This window comes from Homarus americanus, unplaced genomic scaffold (assembly GCF_018991925.1).
Source record: "Homarus americanus isolate GMGI-L3 unplaced genomic scaffold, GMGI_Hamer_2.0 scaffold23458, whole genome shotgun sequence".
NCBI lineage: Eukaryota > Metazoa > Arthropoda > Malacostraca > Decapoda > Nephropidae > Homarus > Homarus americanus.
In genome coordinates, this window is record NW_024726569.1 from 700,225 (window position 1) to 718,775 (window position 18,551).

The following is an 18,551-nucleotide window of genomic DNA, read 5'->3' on the forward strand; positions in this document are numbered from 1 at the left end:
TGTTGTGTGTGTTAACATGTGTTCCTGTGACTTGGTTGTACCTAAGAATATATTCGTCGGTGTTTCTCACTGACGAATTACAAGCATTGAAAATCAACAGGATATTTTGCAGTGTATGATTTGTTGGGTAGCAAGAGATTTGTTCTGGAAGTTATAATATAATATTTGTGACTGTTCTCGTCTCCCACAGTTGCCCTACGCCTGCTACTCCTCCACACGGGTTGCTTCACCTCGGCCCTCCCGCACAGCCAGCCTGGAAGGGGGCGGCTCCCCCTACGGAGGATCCACCAACACCTACCAGAGCATCGACGGTCTGACTGACGCCCTTCGCCGGGACGATGACCGCTGTTGCTCCCATTCCTGTAGTCATGGACAGTGTCACTCCCACCACAGCCACGGCCACGGACACTCCCATGGCCGCTGCAGCACCTGTGGCTCCCGGAACTCGTCGGCGTCTGCTTGTCGTCGCAACAGTGGCCGCACCAGCCGCTGTGGACACGTACGGTCGGGCAGGACCTCGGGAGGATCGCTACACTCCCTGGCACGACCTTGCTGCCATGACCCCAACCGTATCTCTCCCTATGAGTCCACGGCACCCGCAATCCCTTCCCACGCTTATAGACCCAACTTCTACGGCTGGGCTTCTCCCCCAGGCTCTCCGGGGGTGGACGATGGCAGGATGGGGCCGCGACGGCAAGTGTCCCTCGAAAGTGATGCTCTTCTGAGGTCCGACCAGACACAGGTGTATGCTCCTGGGGGCTCAATCCGCTCTGACGGCGAGTACTGGTGTAGTCGTGACGCCGCTAGCGTCTACGGGGGCTCAACGCGCTCTGCCGGTGGGGAGACAGGCGGAGGGTCGAGGGCGGGGCCACCGGGAACGTCCCCGGACTCCAGTGCCGTGGAGGGCGTCCCTAGTGACGCCATATCCTGCGGCTCCTGCGAGGAAACCGACGCGTCCTTTTACGCTGCATGCGACAAGCAGACCAAATTATAAATCCATGTGCTCCTTGAAGCCAGGCTCAGTGCCGGGAACCGTGCCGGGCTGGAGCTGTGTTATGCCAGTGTAGCGGACGAGGCATCTAAGAACTCCAGTGTCAGTGATGAAAACCCCTTAGTGTGTAGCTTTAAGAGTGGTGACACCCGGAAGGGACAAGACGCTGTCTGGCGTGACTCGGGTGATTTGTGAACATTGCACTGCCAGTTGCCAAAGCTGAGGTAATATAATTACCCAGAACTGTGCCATAGAAACTCTATACGGGCAGCGCTGGAAAGGATGCGTGACCACAAGGTGAGAAGGACGGCGATGTTATTACCTGAAGGACTCTCAGGTGGGCCTCACCTGGCCTGGGCTGGACGAGAGGCACACCTGGACCACAGGAAGAAGCTCATTATCGCCGGCCTCGTCACAATACTCTTAGGGTAGGTGTGTCTGTAGTGGGCAAAAGAGGATGTAATCTCCTCTCCCCAGCCGAGCTTTATCTCCCGCTTGTTAAGAAGGAAAATGGAAAACTCTGAGGTATACCATGATCTTCCTCGGATGGAGGGATGACGATGTGCTCTCAACTTGTTATGGAGCGGCGGCTTTATGCTGTCAGCTGTTGAATTATGAGAGGAAATTTTAATCCAGTGGAAGCAACCCTCTGCACGCTGAGCCACGGAGGAAACTTCGTTGTCCACAGTAAAAATTATTGAGCTGTACCACCAGACGTGACCATTGTCGTGAGCTTACGACACAGCAACTTCTTTGTGTTATGCTTTAACGTTCGTATAGTGATTTACTTACCGCATACGGTAATATCATGAATTTATATGGCAAAAGAAAATAAAGTGAATAATATTGATATTATAATTGTCCTGCCATTCATCAGAAAATAGGAATGCTCATTATGCCGTCACAACACCGAAAAGGCTTGCTGTGTCGTTAGCTCACAGCTTGCTGAAGGTTAGTAAACTCTCCCGAGGGTGACGCAGCAGCAGGTGTAGCGAGGGGCCCAACAGCTAAGTAATTACGAAGCCCCACAGGTGACTATGCAAATAACCGGAACAGGGTGTTGAGTTGCTGCTGAGCCCAACTCTTGTCTTGTCTTACACTCAACATAACACAAAAACTACACTTTTGATGGTATATGTGTTTACCATATAGAAAGAGCATTATTTTTCCTATACGTAAAGTTTGATGGACGCCAGGTGAATGCATAATGATACAGATAAATGTTTTTAACATTTTGACTGATATATGTTGGGGGAAAATGCACTCAAACCGCTCAAAACATTCGGGGCTGATGTTAAACATTGCTATGGTGACTTAAACGTTCTTCTGGGGATGTTTACCTAAAAGATGGTGTATGTTAGAAATTTTATGTAGAACTAAAGTGATATACAACTAGAGGTTTTGTAATAAGAGTGTAATCGTCCAAAAGTGTGTTTTTTGTGTGAGTATCGACGACAGGCATTAAAAGGGCTCAGTCGGCACCTCCATACAGAATGTTTGAATCAACTCACGCACTGTGTACATAACTCTTATTGTGGATTTGGTTCTAGGAGTTCTGTTACTGCATGGATGGAGGTAACTAGATGTATTTTGCAAACAAGATCTTGTGAAAGACTAAATATTTTCTCTATTGGCCAGTTTGTACATAGTGACTAGTGATATAAGGTATGGAAGCTTACCCACTATGCGAATTTTGGGGATATGGTAGATGGCAGACGTCTTCAGCTGGGGTATATGGCACTTGACTCGGTCTGTAATAATTAGGGTACTCGAATGATCAAACTAGGATGTAGAAATCTTTTGATATTACAGAATATAATTTGAAAATAAAGCATTTCTAGTCATTTGCCGTTGATAAAGTATAATTGATTATAAAACTAATGTTGTTAAGAGCTAGGAATACCTAAATCGTAAGCTTGTTTTTATACAGACTTGTGAATGTGTTCGTGCGACTCACTAGAGTTCTTGTAATTCACGTATACATAGTATATCGAAAATGTTGCAAAAATGTCAATTATATGCTCTAATGCAGGTGTAAATATGGGCCAAAAGTCTTTTGTAAACTTGTCATGTCCTCAACACTGCGTTACAGGGTGTCTAAAAAAGATTTTCGTTGTTGGCAACCGGAAATAATTTTTTCTAGAAATTCTGTGTACAAAACAATCCCTCTTAGGTACTTAATGTGTAAACGTGATATGATAACAGCAGAAAAAACTCGTTTATTTTGGAACATTGAGCCGAATGTATGAGGTCAAAAACAATTTCATACTCCGTGTCTAAAGTTAAACTTGATCAAAGTCCAACGATGATGTCAGTTGTAAGACATCTTCACGTCTTTTGACTGGGAGTATGTGGCAGAAACTTTGTCATAAACAGACGGTTAAGCACGTCTCATGTTTATAACCAACAGGCCTATTACAACCACTTCTGATCATGTCATACACCCGTGGCCAGTTGACAAATCCAGCCACACCCGTCGACGAATGTATGTCATGTCATGTCATGTCATGTCAGGTCAGGTCAGGTCAGGTCAAGTCAGGTCAGGTCACATACCAGCAGCAAATGTGAGGATTGTGATGTGTAAATGAGAGTCAGTTTCTCTGCGTCAGTGTCACAGTGAAGTGAGTGACTCCTGCCTGAGATCCAGTCAGGATGTAAAACAGATTGGATTTTTTTCTAATGACGATTTCTTTCTTTATGGCAGCGAGAGGATGAATTATTATGATGTAACTAGTGTGGGAAGGAAGCCGATCATTATTTTTATCAATAATTATAAACGTGAATTATATATAAACCGTATTTATTTTGGTAGATGAATGATTAAGGAGCGAAAAAAAAAAATACCGTTTCGTTATATATTTATGGTGTGAAAATATTCCACAACTCCAAAACAAGTGTCCGAACGCTGTGAAAAATGTGACTCCCCCTTGACTTGGACTTTGGCATCAATAACATACAAACACCAACAGGATTTTTGTTTCCCCTATGGACGAATTTTTTTTTTTACTTTGCTGTTATCACATTTGTTCTTCGTTGCTTCTCTCCCTCGTTACCCTCTCCCCCTTTACCACCACCTGTTTGTTATTATGAATTTCCCGCAGGTGCTCGTTACCCAAAGGTAGTTGGGGTCAAACGAGCCTGCCGCCAGACCTATCACTTGCTCACACAGATTCGAACACCACGTAGCTCCCTGACTCTCTCGTTGACATTTTGTTTTTCTTACAAGTCATTCATCCCCGATTAAGTGTGAAAAGATGTTTGTAATGTCTTCCTATACGCCTCTCTCTCTCTCTCTCTCTCTCTCTCTCTCTCTCTCTCTCTCTCTTACCCTCCATCCCGACAACTTCTTTCATCGCCCTTCCCCTTTCCAATTCTCCTTTTCCTACTGCTCCCCAAATTATTTCCCTTCACTCTATACGACTTTTCCGCTATCGTTCTCTTTCAATTTCCCCTTTTTTTTTTCTTTTTATTCCTCTTTCTTTTTTTTCTGGCCATCTACTTCTCACTTGTGTTTATCCAATGAGATAATCCACATGCAGAGAGAAGAGAGAGAGAGAGAAGAGAGAGAATGATTACCATCTTTACCTCCACCTGTTGAAGCCTTCCTCCGCCACCTGACCAGATGATGAATGACTCCCTCCCACAGGACCCAAAAAAAAAAATAAATAAATAAAAAACCCTTCCCAGAATCCCTTTCCACCATTAAGGCAAGATGTGAATAACTTTTCCCTTTCCATTTCATTCCAGTTCGTGTTTTCAGTATTTTTGTTTTCAGAGTCAGAAGCTCGTGGACGTAGCGGTGTAAATAATGTAAATAAAAGTAGTCTTACCCCACCCACCCCCCCCTTCCCTTGTCTACCACCTCCCCCCATACTCCTCCACCAACCTACCTTTCCTTCCCCTAACCTCATCTATCCCCCCGCTTCCCACTACCCGTCCTCTCCTACCCTTCCCCTCCTTTGATCCAACCCTCCCCGTCCCATATTCCCACCTCCCTCCTGGCTTCGACGTGTGGCAGTAGATATTGCTCCATTGTTGGGTCGGTTCCTCCACCACCACCTCCCCCAGTATGTCGATATTACCTCTCTTGTCAACAGTCCAGGACCCTGATTCTCAAAGTTTCGTTCGTAGATAAAAAAAAAAGACACCTCCCCCCTAACTGAAGATAAGATAACACATCAAGGTCTATCCAATAGTGTGCCAGTGTGATTTATGCGCCATTTTGGGCTGGTAACTTCGTGTGTGTGTATGTGGAAGCTTCAGTAAGGTCAGTTAGACGCGCTCTCACATAACCAGCTGGAAGGAAGGCCGGGGACATTTTTTTTTAACTCTCGAATCTCTGGGAATCTGGAGCCAGAATAGTGAACAACTAAACAGTGGGTGAAATGTGGATGTAAATTTGGCGTGTGTGTTTTTTTTTCTGAACTATGTCTCTAGAGAGGCGTTTTGTATCTACCCTTTGTATATGTAGAAGAGCTTAGGAGACCCTCTCCCAATAAATATACACGGGCGGGGTACGAGGTTTTCACCCTTATGTCAGCCCTTCATAGAGGTGTCTGGTGATAGATGAAAGACTTTAGAAAATATTTAACAGCAACAATAATAATTAATAATGTTACCAATTAAATTTATATGGAATGTAAATAGATACATACACAGGAGAGGTAAGAAATGACATGAAAATAAGACAGAAAAGATCAATGAAGATAAATGGTGTCAGGAGGAGAACGGAATAGAACCCCACAATAAGCATGATGTTGAAACGACAAATAAAACGAGTCTTGGAGACGCCTGACAAAAGGGTGAGAGTCTGGTACACCGTCTTAATAGCCTCATTAGGTGAGGACCAGCTACGGTTTGTACGTCTAGAATGGTGTTTTGTGAAGGACAGATAGATGTAAATATACTATTGTTTACAGTATGTTGTTGTCTTATTCATATGCCCCCTCATGACTGGAGAGTGATGCTAATAGCTTCTCTTATGGTGATTATGTGCAAACTTTAAGGTGTATAATTACATATTTACACATTTACACACATATACCTACACAGAAACGAGCGAATACACACACACACACACACACACACACACACACACACACACATTATTTAAGGTTATAAACAGAGAAGAATAATTGTTTTTTCTGGCTTCACGGCATAACTAAAACATGAAAACTAACAAAATATTAAGTCATTGATATAAAGAACATAAAGATCCTATATTTTACAAAGAACTAAATACTGACGTTTATAGACGAGAGGCAATACAGCACAAAATGGCCAGGTAGGTCAGTAATAATCCTCCAGGTAAAACAGACTGCAAATAATGAAGCAAAATGAATGGTTCCGTAGGACGTCTTCCACCACGATTCAGCCAAGTACAAGAGCCGCCCACAGCCACCCCCACCGGATTTTATGGTCCATGTGTGTCAGTAACGTACATACGGGTACATAAATGTGTGTGTGTGTGTACAGGGACGATCATAATTATAATCCGAAAACAGTATAAATTAATATCATCCCTATACTAACCTAACCTAACCTGGTATAATGGTAAACGACAACATAAATGAAACAAAGCAGACGCAGACTCTCTCTCTCTCTCTCTCTCACTCTCTCTCTCTCTCTCTCTCTCTCTCTCTCTCTCCAACATGTATCGAAAACGTAGGGAAAACTCGGTAGCAACTCAACATGGTGGGTGGCGAGAGCTTGACGCCTCCCCAGGAAACCGCCTGTCTGGAGCCTTGATGGAACGGCCTGGGGAAGGGAAGTGCAAGCAGAGGGGGGGGGATTCTGACGTCTGCTGGGTGATTCTGACGTCTGTTGGGTGATTCTGACGTCTACCGAGTGAATCTACCGTTTATTGGGTGATTCTGACGTCTACCGAGTGAATCTGACGTCTGTTGGGTGATTCTGACGTCTACCGAGTGAATCTGACGTTTGTTGGGTGATTCTGACGTCTACTGAGAGAATCTGACGTCTGTTGGGTGATTCTGACGTCTGTTGATTGATTCTACTGCTCCATTTTGTGACTTCTATAAGGATTCAGGATGACTACGAAGAATCTGTCTGAGAAGTTTGAAAATACCAAGAAAACCTGTCGATCAGACCCAGTAAGTGCCGGATATACACAGTAAGTGACAAGAAAGTGCCAGGAATTATCATAAGGTGGTAATAATGAGATTCCCAACGCCAGGAGACAGTACGAGTAAGTACCAGTAGGCAGTGACAGGAGATACCAAGTACTTACCGGTAGACAGTGATATGAATAACATATACCCAGATTGCTTCACCGGGAGACACTCATAAGATACACCAATAAGTACCGGGAGAAAGTGACAAAACACGTAAGTACCGGGAAACAATAACCACAGGCACACAGTAAATACCGAGAGACAATGATGAGACACTTCTTCAGTACCAGGAGAAAGTGACGATACATCCAGTGAGTTCCAGGAAGCAGTGACTAGAGAATATTAGTAAGTACCAAGGGACAGTGATAAGGATGATCAGGTTACAGTAAGTACCGAGGGAAAGTGACAAAGGACGCCTAAGTAAGTAACACCTAGGTAGTGATAAGCTGTAAACACAAACAGCAAATAAAAAGAAATCACTGTTGACATTCAGGAAAGTACGAGAGAGAGAGAGAGAGAGAGAGAGAGAGAGAGAGAGAGAGAGAATATTTCAACATAAAAAAATGCCAACAAGACAACAATATCAGGACCCTGTATCCTTCACCTCCACTTTCCTCACGTTTCTCTCTCTTCCTCTTTCCTATCTCCCTCCTCTACCCTCCCTCGTCCTCTCTCCACGTTTCCCATGCTTCCCTTTCCCTCTTTCCATCACCCCACCCCCCCACACATATACACTTTCCTCCCTCCTTCCTCACACCCACCATTCTTCCCTTCCTCCTCCCACACACATTTCACCCTCCCCCTGCTCTCCAACTCCTCTCACGCCTTCCTTACACCTGCCTCCCCCACCCTTCCTTTTGACTTGATCTTCCCCTCTTTCCTCCTCCTCCTACTATTTCCTATTCTATCATCTCCTTCCCCCTTCCACCTCATTCTCCTACTACACTCCTCTACCCCTCCCTTCTCTTGCTACCGTTCTCTTTCCCATTAAACCCCCACTCTTCTGACACCTCACATCCCCCTCCCGCTACTCACCAACCCCTCTCTCTAATCCCCTTACATTCCTTCCCACCCACTCCTCCTTCCCGTTTATTTTCATTCATTCCTAAACCCCTCCCTCTCCCTCTTCTCCATGCCCTCCCCTACTCATTCGTACTCCTCGTTACACCCTTTTCTTAATTCTACTCACTTCCCATCCCCACTTCCTTCTCCTATTCCTCAAACTTTCTCTCCTCTCTGACTACTTTCCATTTCCCCTCTTTTTTTCATCCCACTTTTAACAATAGAAGGGTCACACTTCCATGTAAATATACTGCATTGTCACCTTTATCAGCCCGGCTTACTCCACACTACCCCAAACCACTAGTTAACCAGCAGGCAACTAGTAAGAACGTGAGTCATGAGATGGCTCCTGATTGGTGGAAAACCATAGCCGGCTGTTGGGGGGCGCCATCTATGACAGGTGATGTCTACTCTAACTGGGGAGTCAACGTCAGTTCTACTCTCACCATCATCGGCTACTTGTCTGCTCTGTCGTGGAGTGAGCCACCGTTACCTGCACTACCTGTACACAGCGGAATCTACTGGCCATCTATTTGTAAAGTGTATTAGTACAGCTGAGCGCATTATTTATCACCATTGTATATGTGTATTTGTGTTGATTTTGTTTTAAGAATATTATAAAAATCACTTACATATTTTTCACGTCCCACTGGTTATACTGTGTTGGGTGTTGTCATGTCAACGATGAGTGTGGTATCAAATGTTCAATTAAGCCAAGTAATGCTGTAATAACTAAACCTACAGTAAAACATAACTAGAAAAGTTCACAATACAAACAGATTGCCATTTGTTACGTAATTGTGCATGAGTACTACAAGGTATTATAACTAACTCATTCCCACCAAAAAGCCCCTAGACACACACACACACACACACACACACACACACACACACACACACACACACACACACACACACACACACAGGTAAAGAAATCATTTAAATTTTGAGAATAAAATGTAGTAAAAGCAAAGGAACTTAAGACAATTGCCTTCTTAACTGCTCAGTTTCCTTAACACACTCTTCTCTCCCATCACCTTCTCGTTCTCCTAACTCCCCGAGCCTTTCCTCAATCTCCCACAATCGCACCTCTTACTTCCCCTACCCCTCCTTACTTCACCCCCCCCGTACTCTTCCCTTCCCCCATTCTTCCTCCATCGTCCTCTCAAATTTCCTCCATCGTCTCCTCTTCCCTCCTCATATTACTCCTTCCCTCTCCCCTTCCTATGTTCGTCTGTCCTCCACACCCTCCCCCTCTTCTCCAACAGTTCTTCCCCTCCTACGCGGTGCCTCTAACAAATGAGATGAGTCTCCCGTTCGGTACCACCTTGAGGGCCTGTGATAAGGGCGCGAGATGGAGGGCTATTGGCACAGTGCCTCAGGGTGCCTTGATGTAAGAGCCGCCCAAGGCCACCCACTACCGACCTGCTCGCCTGCCCACCCCTAACATAACTCTGCTTGATTAAAAAATCTTGACAAGAAGTGGGTCAGGATTCTCGTGGTTTGCATAGAATGCATGATGGGGTGGGGGAGGAATGTGTGGACGGTGTGTGGTGTGTGTGTGTGTGTGTGTGTGTGTGTGTGTGTGTGTGTGTGTGTGTGTGTGTGTGTGTGTGTGTGTGTGTGTGTGCATGTGTGTGTGTGTGCATGTGCGTGCATATGTGTGCATATGTGTGTGTGAATGCGTGCGTGTGTGAATGCGTGCGTGTGTGTTATGACATGTGAGCAGAGGTGTTACATCGAGAGATGGCGTTGACCTTTTGACTTTTGTTGTATTGTGTAGGATTCCTATTCAATCAACTCTTTTCTTTTATTCATGTCGGGTTTTCTGTGGCGCATGTCAGCCAGGGGTTCAGTGTAGTTTTCAAACATGCGTCGATAAGTGTACTGAAAGGTGATATACTTCCTGTATGATCAACAACTAGGTGTATCCTACAATAAAAATCATCAAAAGAAAGTTATTCATGAAAATATATTCAGTTACATGATTATAATGAAACTAAAACAATAATTTTCTCGAACAGTATCAACATAGTAATGCCTCACTGAAGGATAATTATAAAGGTGATTTCAAAAGCTATTCCTCGGGCCAAGTATGACGAGGTTTTATCATTAAGACAGGGAGATTACTCGTGTCCTGCCTCAGCCAGCGTGTGATACCGTGCCATCAAGAGACTGGAACAAGGTGAACTTATCTGATGTTTCCTCACCCCTTGTGAACTCAATGGTCTTGTAGCTGTTGGTGGCCTATAGCAGCATTATACCCCAGTACTACCTCTACGAGTCTACGTCAATAACAAGTTGGAATGTATACCGTAAACATTTCAAATATTATTATCAACTTAAGAAACAATATCAATATCTTAGCTCCGTGTTCCAGGTAACAGGTTTCTTGCTGCCTCAAAGGATCAGATCTTGAAGTGCATTATAAAAAGTAATTTATCGTGTAATAAGTATATAATATAAGCCTCTGGCAAAAATCACACACACACACACACACACACACACACACACACACACACACAAGGTATAAGAATACCTGTGAGAGTCCCCCCCGCCCCCCCCCCAATAGGTTACCCCACCCAGGAAGCGTGACTAGACCGCCTAATTCTCAGCTAGCAGATGTGTACAGTGGACGGCGGCACACCCGGACCTCAAGCAAGAAGCTCCGCCAACCACCACATAAACACTGTGGTGCCGGAAAAGAATAGTATATAGAAGACTGCCGGAAAAGTAACCCCTTTACACCACTTTCTCTTTCCTTCTCCCCCTTCCATCCGGTCCCACTTCATTTCTCCCTATCCTTCCCCTCCCTCCTTGATCCTTTCCTATTCGTTACATCTTCCCTTTACGTCGGGTTACACTTTATCATCCCTCCCTCCTTTCCATCCGGCTTTATTACAAGTTCCTTCTTCACCCTTTCTCTGTTTCCCTCCATTATCCAACTAACACCACCTACCCTTTCCATTACTTATTTTCCTTCCAACCAGCTACACCCACAGTCTCCCCTCCCTATCTCTCCATCCCCCTTCCCTATCTCTCTATCCCCTTCTTTCTACTTACATTTACCAGCCGACTCTTCCCAAATGCCCACCTTTTCCTTCTCCATTTTTTTCTTTTCCTCCAACCTTCCCACAACCAATCCCTTCCCTCCCTCCCCTAACACTCACCTCTCTTCCTTATCCTTCCCCTTCTACTTCAACTACCTTTCCTTTCCTTCCCTTCCCACTGCTCTCTCTAGCCACCCGGGTTTCCTAACGTGTCCGAGACTTGTTTATATGTTTACGTTCTGTTGCTTCCTCAGTAACAGCAATTGCTTCCTTATTTGTCTTTCCATAACAGCGTTTGTCTACTTTGTTTTCCTTTCCTTAACGGCACTTGTTTACTTGTTTACTCCACTACAACAGCAACTAATTACTTACCTCTCTTAACAGCAATCATTTCATAATTTCCAATCAATAACATTTTTCCCCGTTTTTTTTTTCTTTCCGTCACGATATTCATTAATTATTTCCTTCAAGTGACAATAACAGTTTACAATTTTTTCCACCTGTAATAGCGACTCGTTTACTGGTTGGCTTACTCGTATGACTCCTCCCCCTTAACAACCTTGTTTGCATGTGCCACTCCAATTACAGAAACAACTCCACCAATTTGACCCAACTGTACTATTATCACCACCTACCACCAATTTGACCCAACTACTACCAGCTTCGCCAATTTCAGCCAATTTACCAACAGCTTTTTCACTAATTGTTCCAAGTATTGTACACAGCCCACCTGTATTGCACCACCTGTACCAACAACTTCACCACCTGTACCAACAACTTCACCACCTGTACCAACAACTTCACCACCTGTACCAACAACTTCACCACCTGTACCACCTCTTCACCACCTGTACCCAACTTCACCAACACCTCTACAACTTCACCACCTGTACCAACAACTTCACCACCAGTACCAACAACTTCACCACCTGTACCAACAACTTCACCACCTGTACCAACAACTTCACCACCTGTACCAACAACTTCACCACCTGTACCAACAACTTCACCACCTGTACCAACAACTTCACCACCTGTACCTACAACTTCACCACCTGTACCAACAACTTCACCACCTGTACCAACAACTTCACCACCTGTACCTACAACTTCACCACCTGTACCTACAACTTCACCACCTGTACCTACAACTTCACCACCTGTACCTACAACTTCACCACCTGTACCTACAACTTCACCTGCATCATCAAGAACACTCAAGCACTCAATAACCAGCTGTGCATTCATTACGCTGGATTCACCTCTGGATTCATTGTTGCATTCCTCTCTAAACTCATCACCGGAGCCGCCACTTAATTCACCTCTGGCTTCATCACTAAATTCATCACTGTATTCATCTCGAAATTCATCGTTTGATCCATTGATTTCAAATATGGTTCCCTCGTCTGGGTACCTGGTGAGCCGTGCCTCGAACCCGCGTCCCCAACACCAGGATATGAAGATTCAATTTCCGGCAATATGTTATGTGACGCGGACCAGATCCCATCGCTTGGAATGGCGTGTAAAATACATAGAAGACTTTATTTACGTTTACCGATGGCAGTGTACTGAGGGACAGGTTTCATATCCATCCACGGTTTCAAAAAGAATTCGCATGGGTTTATTTGTACACGTGTGTGTGTGTGTGTGTGTGTGTGTGTGTGTGTGTGTGTGTGTGTGTGTGTGTGTGTGTGTGTGTGTGTGCGTGTATATAGGCGTGGAATAAAAAGAATTCCTAAACATGAAATTTTTATTCCTTACTCCCTCGCTGCACAGCAAAAGAATGATACTTGTAGAATGTTTATATTCGTAAGAATCTTGTAAACTAAATACAAGTAAACAAGTAGTGGTACGGCCAATGAACAACGCGACACCTACAGATGGAATGGGGAATTGGACGGCGTACAATGGGAATCAAAATCTAGAAAAATTAGTTTTGCCATAGCACTTGGTCACTATAGTGTCCAAATTTCCACTTTCTAGCTCAAAAAGTGCCTGAGATATCGTTAGATCAAGAAATAAAACAAACAAACAAACCTCCTTCCCTTACACAGTTGTCCGACTTCTGGAGACGGGGTGGGGGAGGGTGGAGCCAAGACGGGGTGGGAGAGGGTGGAGCCAAGACGGGGTGGGAGAGGGTGGAGCCATGTACAATAATATCGAGCTCAGCGTAAAAATCAACTTTTCACCGTCACTGGAGTGTGTGAATTAATGATAATTTTTTCCGCATTAGACGACTCAATAAATTACAAAGGCGCACAAAGGGCTGCTGGCGCAACTAACAAAAAACACAGAAACCAGCTACATATCTAACCATAATAACTTAGTTGTTTTTCTTAAAAGGCGTTAATAGAAACTCCAGGTGTACCACGAACATTATGCAAAAACTTATCAGGGTGCAGATGTCAGTCAATCAGTCAGTCACTCTCTCTGCTGACAGGGAGCTAACAAGCGTGGTGTGCGGCGAGGCAGGAGCACTTCCCTGGGTACACTTGTAGATGCAGGGGGAGAATAGAGCCAGGAAGGATGGAGCAATATTTTACACACCACCTCCGCCCACTGTTGGGTTTTTCTCGCTGGTAGTTGTGTCCTTACTGTGCCAAGTTTTGTGATAGTCACGTCTTATTCTTCCTCTTATCATTATCATCACTATTATTACTATTATTAGTATTATCATATATTATTATTATTATTATTATTATTATTATTATTATTATTATTATTATTATTATTATCTTATCATCATCCCAATCTTCTTCATCTCAAACAAAAGTTTCCATCTGCAGCTCCTATCATCTTGCTTACCAAGTATGCTCGGAGGAGGAGAAGGAGGCTTCAACTTTAGGTTATTTTAACTTTAGACAGGAGACGGAAGCTTCAAGTTTACACAGCAGGAAAAGGCTTCAATTTAGACAGGAGGCTTAAAATTAAGAAAAGTTTCAGCCGAAAGTTTGAAGAGGCTTCGACATCAGAGAGGATTTTTCTGGCATAGGCTTGAATAGGTTTCACGCTCAGACAAGTTCCATGTTCAGGTTTCACTCAAAGACAATAAGATTAACTTTTCTGTTTCTACCACTAGGGAAAAAAACGATATCTGAAAGGAGTTCTGGAAGCAAAAGGTATAAAGAGGCTTCAAAATCAGGCTGCTAGACCAATTAATTATAAACAGGAAGCTTCATAGGCTAATTTTACTTCAGTCAGGAGGCTTCACCTAAAAGTTTCATTAGCAAATTGGATCAGCTTTAGACATGACCTTCCAAATTAAAGCTTAACACCGAACTGAATCAATATTCCATATAATGCTTAAATTCAAAGCTTCAACACCAAGCTGAATCAACATCAAACATAAAGAAAGCTTCACAACTCTAAACCGAATCAACTTTTAGCAGGAGGATTTTTAACTTGAGGATTCAGACTTGGACAGGCATGCACTTACAGATTCCAGGACCTCTTCAACTCAGACAGGAGGACTCAGTTGCAGGGTGGCGGACGGGCAGTACTTCCCAGGCCTGAAGAGCCCTAGCTGCAGCAGGGAGTTAGCCCAGCGTGTAATTTAGGGCGGTGGCCTCTGAGTTGATAAGGTCAATATTTAGATTGGCCGACGAGTTACGGAGTTAGTTTGGGGGGCTAGTTGTGGTAGCCAGGGGAATATAGCCGTAGCTTTGGCCGGGAATATCGTGTGTGGTTTTGATCAGGAATACCGTGTAGTTTTGGGTGAGGAATATCGCGGAGTTTTGGTCAGAGAGGTGTGTGTGTGTGTGTGTGTGTGTGTGTGTGTGTGTGTGTGTGTGAACCCTGCGTAATATCATATAAGAATTACAAATGGGTCGCAAGCTAAACCCATTTAAGTTCATGAAATATTTCTTCTGGAGTTGAATCCACAAAGAGCCGAGTTCACTGTCACACCAAATTCACGCCAAATTACGGTAAATCTATATCGGGTTAGTAAACTTCTGTCAAGTGTCAGTAAGCAGGAAAAGTTTTGATGGGACGTGAGCAGCACACTTCTCTGGCTGTATTTATGGTCCTTATTCTTTTTCTTTCTTTCTTTTTTATTCGTGGTTATAAACTTTATTTCTCCTCATGACGATTTGATGTTTTACTCAGGCAACGTTTACTGTTTACGGTGTGTGTGTGTGTGTGTGTGTGTGTGTGTGTGTGTGTGTGTGTACGTTATTAAAAATCTCAATTTAATTTATATCTTACACAGAAGCAATTATATACACTCATCATTTTTTTAATTTGATTTAATTAAAGATATGAAAATTAATATTAATTTGACCGTGTACATCACATGTCGTTACACAGTAGAAGAGCCTTTTATGGCTCTGATGAACAGGACATTCGTGCAGGAGTAATTTAATCTCTCCAGGACATTTATACTAGTGAGGGACACGAAGGTTATTAGTCCCTATTTTACTAGGAGATCCTGGGGGGAGGGGGGGGGGAGGGGAGGGGCAATGAGAGGGGGAGGGCAATGAGAGGGAGGGGGGCAAGAGGGGGAGGGGGCACGTGAATAAGGCGTCATCATCCCCTAAAAAAGTTTCCCAAAGCCTAGATATAAATTACAATTTCTCTGGTGTATCTCTCCCTATTCCCTCCACCTTTATTTTATCCATTAATTTATTTTACCCTCTTGCTCCTTCCTCTTCTAATCTTCTTATTTTTCATTTACTCATTCTCTTCTCTATCCTCCTTCCCTCTTCTTCTCACTTCATAACCTTTCCTCTTACTCTCTCCTGACCTTTTCTCCTCCTACTGCCACCCTCTTCTTTCTATACCCTCCTCACCTCTCCCTCCCAACTTCTCTTCCACCCTTCTCACCTCTCCAAACTTCTCCTCCTCACCTTTCTACCCACACCAGTTCCCTACCTCCCCATCCTTCTTCCACCCACTCCCACTTTCTGAATCCCACTCTTCATCCCCCCCTCCCATTCCCCTCTCCCCACTCGCCTCTACTCTTCTTCTCTTACTCTTCCACGATCTATTACTTCCTATTCCTTTTCTTTTTTATCCTCACATTTTTCCCCACTCCCCCTTCAGTTCCTCCTCCCTTTTCTATTCATTTCTCCCCACTTTTCCTTTCCATACTATCCCCTTTTCATCTCCCCTCACTGCTTTCCCTTTCAACCTCCATTTCCTCTAGTTCCAACCCTTACTCTTCCCCCTTTTCACCCCTCCCCCCTTTTCAAACCCACCCCTTTCCTCCTCCTCCTTCTCCCCTACTCTCACTCTTTTTTGCCCCCTCCCACTTTATTCCCCCTTCCTCCTCCCACCAACAAATCAGGCGGAGTATATCTGCAGGACACGTCAGGACGCCTCCACGGTCCATGATGTATCACTACGTTAGAGGAAACCGCGGGATCGATGTCTCGCGTGGGCAGGCAGCCGTCTCTTGCCCCCAACACTACGAGACTCTTGGCCACAAACAGCGACTGGAAATGTTTGTTTTGAATTAGAAATGTTTTTTTTTATGAGAGATTGATTATCCGATTTGTGGAGGCATACATACATCTTGACCCTTCCTACCCAACAACACGAAGGCCTGGTCCACAAACATTGACACACAATGTTTATATTCGGAGACTCTTGGCGAGAGAGAGAGAGAGAGAGAGAGAGAGAGAGAGTTATTTTGAATGTCGTGTGAAGAGACGGAGTCCTGCCTTTACTGCCCAAAACCACGAAAAGATCTTGTTTACAAACATCGACTCATAATATTTATAATGAAAGCATACTTTTCGGGGAGAGATAGAAGGTGTATTTTGCTTTACCTTGAAGGTATCAGTAGGCGTCTTTTAGCTCGCTCTCTCTCTCTCTCTCTCTCTCTCTCTCTCTCTCTCTCTCTCTCTGGCCTCTACCCCTCGCTTTCCAATTTCTCGCCCACAAACATCAACACGAAATGTTTATATTCAATTTTCTTTACCAGAGGGAGAGAGAGAGAGAGAATTTTTCCACCAGGAGAACCTAAGCAGATTTTACTGACCATCACCAAAACATTGTATTATATCATATAGGAAATACTTCTATGTTTCACTACCGCATCTAGATTTCAGAAACTATAGGGTTAGGCCCGACACTACACTGCCTCACACCTCACCGAGATAATGTTGTTTTGTGTGTGTGTGTGTGTGTGTGTGTGTGTGATGGACTGTGCATTAGAAACCAGTGATATTACCGAGTGGGATGGAGGCACCGCGCTGAGCAATGATCAAGGAAGAATGGTTCAAAGGGCCGCAATTACTCAAAACAAAGGGAAAGAAAGCATAAAGGTGCCATCAAGACATCCGCTAGTGTCACCTCTGTTACCACCTCCAACCTGAATATAACAGTCTAACGTGACCTCTCATGACCTAAACACAACCTTAACCTAATCTGAATTTAAACAATGAGAAATAAGTTATGTGAACGTGTAGAAGGACCCAATAAGCTAATGCCATGCCCTCATACAAGTGGATTTTAATTTCAGCCCATAACATACTGTTGGGTCCCAGACAGGAATATTAATGGAGTGGTTTAATATTGATATTGACCAGCCACGGAGCGTTAACTTAAGTAGATTTTTTTTCATATCTCACCCGGGACGGAGGGGAAGGATAAACGGACGGACGGGAGGAATGACACGTGGGATACATTATGTAAACCTGCACATCATACCGCCGAGATGATCACCAGTCGCCTGATGGTGGCGATTTTATACACCACAGGAACTTACTTGACAGATAGATTGATAGAAAAAAATCATAAAAAAAATCCATAAAAAATATAAAAACATCCCTTTAACCTGCTTCGCCTCTACACCATCTCCTCCATCCCTCCCTTTCCCCACCGTGCCTCTGTATCTGGCCGTGGGGATGGCAGTAAACATGGTTCAGTAATATTATAGGGAGGAGAGTGACGGTCCCTTCCCTCCTTCCTTTACCCACTTGCTGCGGCCCTTACTTTGTTTACTTGGATGTTCAACTTTTGTTAGAGTGATACAAATACTTACTCCTTCAACCTAATGAGAGAGATGTGTTGTTTACGCCACAATTGTCTCTTTATTTTTCTCTACCAAATACAATGACGCTTCACTTCTCTTGTTTCTGGACCGGTAACAAATACAATGACGCCTCACATCTTTTGTTTATGGACTGGTAACAAATACAATGACGCTTCAATCTTTTGTTTTGGACCACATGCTTGAGAGTGATCTAGCCACTATGTCGAGAGAGAATTTGTTTTTATAAATGTTGGGACTTGACTCGAATTTCAAGGAATCATACAATTTCACCAAGGATGCTTCATATTTTTATTAATTTATGATGAAAAAAATCA

General features: G+C 44.0%; 1 protein-coding gene across 4 annotated transcripts in view; it reads left to right on the forward strand.

Annotated features, from left to right (window-relative positions):
• Nucleotides 1-5,912, forward strand: part of LOC121865646 (roundabout homolog 1-like) — a 214,204-nt gene extending 208,292 nt beyond the window's left edge. For 3 of the 4 annotated variants that reach the window (XM_042365170.1, XM_042365171.1, XM_042365172.1), the window contains one exon: nucleotides 191-5,912. In XM_042365170.1, the coding sequence (XP_042221104.1) occupies nucleotides 191-994 (804 nt within the window). In that variant the 3' untranslated portion in view covers nucleotides 995-5,912. The remainder of the gene's footprint in view (nucleotides 1-190) is intronic. The other variant, XR_006088784.1, reaches the window with a different exon arrangement.
• The last annotated feature ends 12,639 nt before the right edge of the window (nucleotides 5,913-18,551 follow it).